This window comes from Oncorhynchus clarkii, chromosome 10, assembly GCF_045791955.1.
Source record: "Oncorhynchus clarkii lewisi isolate Uvic-CL-2024 chromosome 10, UVic_Ocla_1.0, whole genome shotgun sequence".
Lineage (NCBI taxonomy): Eukaryota > Metazoa > Chordata > Actinopteri > Salmoniformes > Salmonidae > Oncorhynchus > Oncorhynchus clarkii.
This window is the reverse complement of record NC_092156.1, coordinates 67,650,933-67,660,715: the sequence shown is the minus strand read 5'-3', so window position 1 is coordinate 67,660,715 and position 9,783 is coordinate 67,650,933. Positions and strand designations below refer to the sequence as shown.

Here is a 9,783-nt window from a genome sequence, read left to right as displayed (position 1 = left end):
TTCAATGAACATTCGAACAGTCCGGCCCTCGTCTTGTAGCTGATTTTTTTATTTGGCCCTCCGTCCATTTGACTTTGACACCCCTGCTTTAGACCATCCCCTCGCCCATTCCCGGGCTCGAACCAGGGACCCTCTGCACACATCAACAACAGTCACCCACGAAGCATCGTTACCCATCGCTCCACAAAAGCCGCGGCCCTTGCAGAGCAAGGGGAACCACTACTTCAAGGTCTCAGAGCAAGTGACGTCACCGATTGAAATGCTATTTAGCGCGCACCACCGCTAACTAGCTAGCCGTTTCACATCCGTTACACGAGGAGAGAGAGGAGCAAAACAAACTGTCCAGTTTCGAGACTCAACATCCACACCGCACAGGCTGAGATGACAGTTTGCTCACTCAGCACCAGAGGGACAGGTGGCATCCCAAATAGCACCCTATTCCCTACATAGTGTGCTACCTTTGAACAGAACCCTATGGGCCATGGTGCACTATACAGGGAATAGGCTGCCATTTGGGATGTAGAGAAACTAAAACCCTCGTTTGCTATATTTAATGTCTCTTCATGGTCTCTGGTTTGAAGTGATTATTAAACGCTCTAATATCTTAGTTCATCTGTATTAACGGAGAGAGGAAAATAGAGGAAAGGCGAGTAGGCAACACACCAGCACTACTGAAGAGGTTTTATATTGGTCTTTAAAATGTTGATGGAACGTTGCTCTAACATTTCTGTTTATCTGTATCCGAGAAGAGAGGAAAATAGAGGAAAGGCAGGCAACCCACCTAGAGCAACTGACCTAGAGGTCAATATTGGTCTTCAAGGCATTGATAGAATAATCTCTTGGTCGCTCGAAACAGGGTTGAGGGGGTTGTGTGGGTGATTGTGATTTTGATACATGCTTAAGTGAATTGTGAAGGCCAGTGGTAGGCGGCTCAAACCATAGGAGCCAATCGTATGTCGGAAAGATAGGAAAAGGCTCCCTGGACATTTGTAATGAGAAGTTAATCAGCACAGAATTAAGTACAACATAATATACATATGTATCTCTGTGGTTATTATACGAGTGCTGGAGTCAGGAATCTCCTAGTCCAAGATATCCAGCCATCAAATCTTGGATGAGCTACTGGGTGTGCAGGCTTTTGTTCCGGACCAAATAACCTGTGTAGTTTGCTAATGCTACTGACAGTATTGACAACATTGACATGCTTGGCAGTCTTGATACAACATTTTTAACAAAAATGCAATGGTTCATTGGATCAGTCTAACACGTTGCACATGCACTGCTGCCAACTTGTGGACAAAATCGAAATTGCACCTTGGCTGGAATAATACATTATGACCTTTCTCTTGCATTTCAAAGATGATGGTACAAAATAACGTTTTTTTTCCTTTGTATTACCTTTTACCAGATCTATTCTGTTATATTCTCCTACATTCCTTTCACATTTCCACAAAGTTCAAAGTGTTTCCTTTCAAATGGTACCAAGAATATGCATATCCTTGCTTCAGGCAGTTAGATTTGGGTATGTCATTTTAGAAGAAAATTGAAAAAAAGAGGTGTATCCTTAAGCGATAGACTTAAGTTCCAAGGGCCTTGCTGATCCATTGTGTTATAATGGCGAGATCTTGTTTTGCACCACTGCAGTAAGCCTATGTTGTCCTGGATACAGTGAAACATTCACTCATTCCTGGCTGCAGAACAGGGGTTAGTGTCTCCATCATACATTCCACTGTATAGTTCTTACGCAGATACTGTTCCACCATCAGCCATCAATGTTTCTGTCCCCCTATCTGATAATATTGAGGTACAAAATGGGGTTGGGGGCGGGTACAGAGAACTACTGGTGTAAAACATTGACATCAGAGGAGGTGTTGTGGAATTCTGTAATCAATGTTCATAAATGTAAATGATCTTTATAGGTCTGCAACCCAGAGTGTGTAAAGTTCTGGTTTAAATGAAACAGACAGAATTCCCAACTCACAATTAGTCAAATTCAATTTTATTCGCGAGAGCTCTCCCGTGCATATACAAAGATGTTCCTTTTATAACATTCTCTTATTCACCTACGCACATACATACACACTAACAGGAGGTTAGCTATCCTATCTACTTCTCTTCAAGTCTCACCACAGTTGATCACTACACAACTGACAGTTCCACTCCCCAGTTCCAAACCGGGAGGGGTCCTCTCTGTCCTGTCTTATCTCCCCAGAGTTCTAGTCGGGTCGGTTCAAACACAAGTTAATTAAGGATTCTCTTTGCTTTCTTTCAGCACACACATACATTCCTCTCTTCCCCTGTCCAACCTATTTGGACTTATGTTTAACATATTTCATTACTCCTTGTCTATGCTACATAACCTCTAATCCCTAATTATTAAGTTTCCGGGTAAAGTGATTTAATCATTTATCTTCAACCGTTATAAATTCTGTTAACAGGAGGCTGGTGGGAGGAGCTATAGGAAGATAGGCTCACTGTAATGGCTGGAATGGAATGAGTCAAACATATGGTTTCCATATGTGTGATGTGTTTGATACCATCCATTTTATTCCAGCCATAACAATGAGCCCGCCCTCCTATAGCTCCCCCAACCAGCCTCCACTGATTGATAAGGCTAAAGAAACCTCCAAGACCTCAAGCATGTGTGATGAAAAGAATGGTTTACTGCCATCTTCTGGGGCATTGTGAATCCATTCACCGTAGTTTACGTTACAGAAAGAAACATTGCAAAGGCTTCTTTGGTAAAGCCCAATTAATTTTAACAATATTCATGGGTCATGGAGGCAGGTGACTGAAGTGACTTCAGAATACAATATAAATAAAAAAGTATGTATTTTTGAACTAGCGTTGATAATAACAGCCTTAATTGGCCAAACCATGATGTTATATACAATTCATACTTTAATATAACATTTTATTGAGCGCAAGGGAAATTCATGTACACTAGAAATATAGGAACTCACATAGGAACGAAAAGGCGAATCACAATTCAGGCGAGAATACTCAGTCGGACTAAATATCCGTTCTGTAACTTCCGTTTTCATCTGAGCCAGTCGTGGATTGCAACATTCCTGGTAAGTCTTTCTTTACATTTTGGGTTATAATGTGTTAAAAAATATATAAACAGCACATGTCGGTTAAGGCTTTTATCTGTTAATTATACAATTACATTCTATTACATGTCGTTGCTGCATCTGGTATTTCCATGAAGCGTGTTTGAACCGTGTTGCTCAGCACACGTACAGTAACGCTAAGCAGATAGATAGCTAAATAACTGCTTTTTTCATATATTTTTCACGTAGATACCTAGTTAACTAGCTAATACAGTTTTACAACATTTATATTTTCGTAAGGACCTAGACTAATGGTGTGTTAGGTCTGTCAAGATGTGATGCCATTGACTGAGCTGGCTTTGTTGGTTGGTTGGTTGGTTAGTTAGTTATAGCTATGGTTTGCTAATCCCCACATGCCTTCAGGTAAAGCCAGCTACTGAAACTGAAAGATGCCGAAAAAGAAGACTGGTGCACGCAAGAAGGCAGAGAACCGCAAGGAACGGGAGAAACAGACTCGGGCCAACAAAGGCTTTGTTGACGTTGCAAAGTCCCCTTGCAATTCAGCAATGGTATGGAATAATATACATGTTCTCATCACAATATGAAATGGATAGCTAACAATGACTGTAAATCATGATTATTTCCCTAGTACTTACTGTAGTCCTCATACTTACTGTAGTCCTCATCTGGTGTTGCAGGAATGTGACAAATGCCAGAGGTAAGACATCTTCAATCAATATTTTTTACATTCATCTTAATGGATAACTTAACTAGCTAACATTGGGGTTCCCGAGTGGCGAAGCGGCCTAAGGCACTGCATCTCACTACTACAGACCCTGGTTCAATTCCAGACTGTATCACAACCAGACGTGATTGGGAGGCCCATAAGGCGGCGCACAATTGACCCAGCGTCGTTAGGGTTTGGCCGGGGTGGGCCGTCATTGTAAATAAGAATTTGTTCTTAACTGAGTTGCCTAGTTAAATAAAGGTTAAATTGTGTGAACACATTCAACTATTTGAACAAGATGCATTATTTCTTTATTAGCAACTATAATCTACAGGTGATGGAGGCTTTGACACTTTGTTCCCCTGTTTCAATGACACCCAAGACGGCAGAAGAACAGAGCTTTCTGCTACTTCTGTGCAAACGTTCAGAAGCTGCCCCAGTGCGGTCAATGTGGTGAGTCTATAAATAAATAAGTTGTGACGCATGGCATGTTTCTGATTTTAAAATCCCTTGAGCTCTTTGAGGCCAACTTAATTCGATACAACTTGATTTATCCCCTCAAGTAGCAAAGAAATATATTGCACAATGTTACATGTAAGATATTTGTATAGGAGTGCAAGAACCATGTATCATGTTGTGGTGTGATACTGTTCCTGTATTCCAACTAAAGGCAAAACCAAATGCATGAAGTCATCAGACTGTGTCATCAAGCACCCAGGGATCCACGCTACGGGAATGGGCATGGTGGTAAGAGATGAGAGCCGTTTGAAAAACTTTATTCAGATGGGAGTAATAAATACTCAGTAGTAATCATTAATGCACACCATAGCAAAACGTTTCACAATGGAAAACAAGTGTTTCTTATCGGTCAAATTCAGGTAGTCCCCGATAGTTTGCCTCCTTTGGTTTCTAGTGAATATGACCATGGGGTGTATTCATTATTCTGATTCTGTTGCAAAACGTTCTGCAATTGTAACCATTTACTCCAAATGAAAAATGTTTTGTTTCTATTGCACAAATTGAAGGTAGGTCCCTCAACGTTTCGTTTGCTCTGTTTGCTTCCGTTTGGTTCTTAAATGGCAAATGGTTTCCGTTGCAAGACGTAATGAGTACACCCCTGGTGTAGACCTACACCTATTTAACATTGTGATATGTGCCCAGATTGTCCACAGTCATGAGTTTATCATTGGATGTCTTTATGATATGTGAGATGCTGTCTCTGTCCACAAGGGGGCCGTGTGTGACTTCTGTGAGGCCTGGGTGTGCCACGGGAGAAAGTGCCTCAGTACCCACGCTTGCACATGTCCTCTCATGGATGCCGACTGTATCGAGTGTGAACGCTGTGTATGGGACCATGGTACATTATGCCATTTTATAATATTATCCAACCTGCCTGGTCTGCAAAACTAAACAAGGCCTATAATTTGCTTTTTTTTATGTCAATACATGCACCCAAATGCTGGTTGCCATCCACCTTGTGTCCCTTTTGTAATCATTCCCCCCTTTTTCCTATCTGACGCAGGGGGAAGGGTATACCGTTGCTCCTTCTGCCACAACTTCCTGTGTGAGGATGACCAGTTTGAGCACCAAGCCAGTTGCCAAGTCCTGGAGGCGGAGACTTACAAATGTGAGCAATTGGGGTGTCTTTCTCACACGTCAATCAACCACATTGTGTTGGCTCGTGAGAAAGCAAGAGGTTTCAACACTATAACCTGTTGACGTTTAGCCTCAGGGCAGACTTTGGCAGCCATGAGGAACACCATGTAACATATAGAAAAGTAGGCATTCTGCCAGTTGACAGTTTAGAGAAAGGTTAACCCCTAGCTGTAGTGATTTTAAATAAACATTTTAATGTGTTAATATATACTGTGTTTTCCCCCATGTTCATTTCAGGTGCTTCCTGCAACAGATTAGGGCAACACTCCTGCCTGCGCTGCAAGGTAATGGAGATCCAAGTATTCATACCCCTTGGATTTCTTCCCCCAAAATGTTCTGATTTAGTATGGATTTAATTGTATTTTTTTTGTCAACAATCTAGTCTGTATACTCTGTCAGTGGAATAACAATTCTAACTTAAAAAAATAAATAAAAATGATTAATACAATTGAGAAGTATCCTAAATTAGCTCAGGAGTAACATTTGGCTTAACAAATCACACAATAAGTTACATGGACTCCCTCTGTGTGAAATAATAGGGATTGACATGGTTTTTGAATGACTAACCCCTCCTCTGTCCCCCATACATAAAACATCTGTAAGCTCCCTCAGTCAAATTTCAAACACAGATTCAACTACAAAGACCAAGGATCTTTTCAAAAGCCTCATAAAGGGCAGTGATTGGTAGATGGGTAACAATAACAAATCAGACGTTGGATGTCTCTTTAAGAATGGTCAAGTTAATAATTATGCTGTGGATTATGTATTAAACCACTCAGACACATCAAAGATGCAGTCATCTGTCTGAACTGAGCTGCAGGAAAGGAATGAAACTGCTGAGGGATGTTACCATGAGGCCGTTGGTGATTCAAAACAGTTTCAGTTGAATGGCTGTGATGGAAGCACTGAGGATGGATCAACATAGTAGTGATTCCACAATAATGAACTAAACGGCAGAGTGAAAAGAAGAATACAAATATACAGAATAAAAAATATTTACAAGACGTGCATATTGTATGCAGCTAAAGTTAAAGTTTTACTAAAGTAAAACTGAAGAAAAAAAGGCCAAGGAATTCGCTTTTTGGCCTAAATGCAATGCCTTGTGTTTGGCGCGCTATCCGACACAACACATCACTGAGTAACTGCCTCTTTATTTTCAAGCATGGTGGTGGCTGCATCATGGTATGGGTATGCTTGTCATCGGCAAATACCAGGGAGGTTTTCGGGATGAAAAGAAACGGGATCTAAGCCAGCGGTTCTCGATCCTGGGGACCCAAAGTGGTGCACATTTTGTTTTTGCCTTGGCACTACACAGCTGATTCAAATGATTAAAGCTTGATGGTGAGTTGATCATTTGAATCAGCTGTTGAGCGCTAAAAACTAAATGTCCGCCCCTCGGGGTCCCCAGGACCAGGATTGAGAACCACTGATCTAAGAACAGACCAAATCTTAGCGGAATACCTGGTTCAGTCTGCTTTACAAGAGACTCTGGAAGACAAATCCACCTTTCATCAGGACAATAACTTACAACACAAGGCTAAATCTTCAATGGAGTTGCTTACCAAGAAGACGGTGAATGTTCCTGAGTGGCCAAGTTACAGTTTTGACTTAAATCTGCTGAAAATGTATGACAAGACTTGAAAATTGTTGTCTAGCCATGATCCCCAAAATATTGACAGAGCTTGAGGAATTATGAAAAGAATAATGGGCTAACATTGCACAATCCAGGTGTGTAAATCTCTTAGATACTTACCCAAGAAGACACCCAGCTGTAATTGCTGCCAAAGGTGATTTTAACATGTATTGACTTGGGAAGCTGAATACTTAAGCAACAACTATCATTTCTATTCATCTTAAATGTTAGACATTTGGTTGTTGAGAAAAATATACTATATTTTTTTAATCCCACTTTGTAACACAATAAAATGGGAAGAAATCCAAGTGCTGTGAACACTTTTAAGGCCTTAAATCAACACAATGTGTTATGTTGTAAACAATTGTCTCTCTCCCACTGTTCCTCATCCCAGTGTAGTTGTTTGTTACCGCTGTTGCCTCTCTGTACACATTGACCGAGAGATGTACATTTGAGTCATTTAGCAGACGCTCTTCTCCAGAGCGACTTGAGCCGTCGGTACACTACATGATTTTTGGCCCTGGTTTTAGCTGTCCCAGACAACTTTTTGAGATCGGAGACAAAATCCCCATGTTGTTGCCTACTCGTAGCTGTCACCGACGCTCATTTAATGTGAGTAGGTCAGAGTCACAATCTGAGGGCTACCGATCCCGCATTTGATTGTTATCGGCACAAAATCTGCAACGCTCTTGTAATGTGAGATGTACCACGACCAGTTTTGAGAACGGCGATCGGCAATAGCCAAATGAGAGCTAGCCAGGGAAGAAGACCAAGATCTTGATTCGCATCACCCAGAATGTGCACTCGCTCGAGCAGGAGCGATAACTACTATTAGTATGGGTTTGCACTTGCATTTAACCTAAGCCCAAATGTAAAATTGTTACAGCTCTGAAGTTCACACCCAATGTTATTCAGTCCAAAATGTATTGGCAAGATATTTCAACACTGTAGGGCAAGTGTGTATGTCTGACTGAACTTATGAGGCTGCTTTGAGCCACAGCTCGTTGTAGCTAGCCACGTTAACAATCTATCCACATTGTTTTGGCGAGACGGCGTGGTATGGAGAATCCTCCCGACCAAGTGAAGAATCGTGTAGTGTGTCGACACCCGTCTCTGCCAGATGGTTTACTATAGGAAATACGGTCGTTTTAATGCTCGAGGCTCAGCATTGCTAGGATTTTTGAAAGTCGTGTCGTGTACGCCTGGCATTAGTGAGTGCATTCGTCTTAAGGTAACTAGGTGAGAATCAGTCATAAAGCAGCTATCAGCAGTCGGTGCTCGTAAGAAAAGGCAAGTGTTAGTGCAAGAAAGGCAAGGGTGTTGGTTCAGGGGGAAATGTGTAGATTCCCAGTTGCACTGTTAAATTAGTTGATTTTTTTCCGGTAAATAAGTACCCGTTTACCAGGCTTCTGAAGTGGAATACAGCTACAACTAGAGGTTACTTTTTTTGCAGCAGGTTTGGAGAATTAGGTTACGGTTAGGAAAAGGGTTAGGGTTAGCTAAAATTAAAATGTTCTCCTAATCTGCTATGAAAAGTCACTTCCAGTCATGGCTGAATACATTTCCTGGATATGACACATGACTGTAACCTATAGTGACAAGGCCCATTTGGGTTGAACTGTGTCTCTCCCTCCCCAGGCCTGTTTCTGTGACGACCATGTGAAGAGTAAGGTGTTCAAACAGGACAAGGGTAAAAATCCTCCCTGCCCCAAGTGTGGCCATGAGACCCAGGAGACTAAGGACCTCAGCATGTCCAGTGAGTCTGCCATCTAACATCTAATCAGTGCTGAAGTCAGTCATGGATTAAAACTCTTCAGTCATTAAGAGGAAAACTGAGTACTGTTGGCAGTGCAGTTGTATGTATAATGTAATATCATAATTTTAGTTGTTGATTGAGTAATTTTTGCATCATTACAAATCACTCGTTTTCATACTCTCTTTTCTTGTAGCAGATGTCAGATCTTAAACCTCAAACGCCACATTCAACACCTTTTAATTGTTGTATATATGCACTCCCTGGATCGGGATTAGTACTCAAGATTCTCAGCTCATGTCTGTATTCCTGTACTCACCCTGCAGCCCGGACGACGAAGTTTGGCCGACAGAGTGGTGCTGACGAGGATAGCTACGGCTATGGAGGTTATGGAGCCTCTGGCTACGACTCCTACTGGAAGAACGTTTCATCGTCCGGAGGAGGGGAGGGAGACCAGGAGGACGATGGCGGAGATGACGATGATGATGACGACGACGAAGAGGAGGAGGATGAGGAGGAAGATGAGGAGGAGGATGATGAGGAGGAAAAAGAGGTAGCTGACTCTCTGGCCGGTCTTAAAATTGAAGGGACCCCCGTGATCGAAGCAGTTCCCTAGACGGAGGTTGGTTCCCATCACATCTCCACCTCTGCTTCCCAAAGAAGAGGACTAGATTATATACAAGGAGTGTGTGTGCAATGCATTGCAGTACACTGTAATAAGCTGTTTAAAGTGATAGTTCATCACCATATGTGTACTGCTTGATTGTTTCTGTATTTGGACATTAGTGCGTTTTAAGAAGACGGTCAACTTCTGTATGGCTCTTGCCTAACATTGGTGAAATATCCTTTTTAAGATTTAGGCTAAAATATTGTAAGTTAACAGTGGCTTGTATTCATGGATGCCAAGGGAAGCCAGGCTTCCCCAAATATTTGACCAATAAAACATTTAAAATAACATTTA

The 9,783-nt window shown here is 41.7% G+C and overlaps 1 protein-coding gene across 1 annotated transcript; it reads left to right on the top strand.

Annotated features, from left to right (window-relative positions):
- The first annotated feature begins 3,020 nt into the window (after positions 1–3,020).
- Positions 3,021–9,783, top strand: LOC139419035 (zinc finger protein 330-like). Its single transcript, XM_071168890.1, has 10 exons — positions 3,021–3,074; positions 3,477–3,622; positions 3,752–3,771; positions 4,163–4,233; positions 4,451–4,527; positions 5,011–5,137; positions 5,303–5,407; positions 5,674–5,720; positions 8,708–8,825; positions 9,149–9,783. Exons 2-10 carry the CDS (start codon positions 3,503–3,505, stop codon positions 9,436–9,438), a joined length of 975 nt encoding a protein of 324 aa, XP_071024991.1. The 5' UTR covers positions 3,021–3,074; positions 3,477–3,502; the 3' UTR covers positions 9,439–9,783.

Excerpts from the sequence above, each read along its gene's own strand:
- LOC139419035 (XM_071168890.1), top strand. The coding sequence starts at position 3,503 with ATGCCGAAAAAGAAGACTGGTGCACGCAAGAAGGCAGAGAACCGCAAG. Across the intron at positions 3,623-3,751 it reads CCCCTTGCAATTCAGCAATG|GAATGTGACAAATGCCAGAG; the intron begins GTATGGAATAAT and ends CTGGTGTTGCAG. Across the intron at positions 4,234-4,450 it reads GCCCCAGTGCGGTCAATGTG|GCAAAACCAAATGCATGAAG; the intron begins GTGAGTCTATAA and ends TTCCAACTAAAG.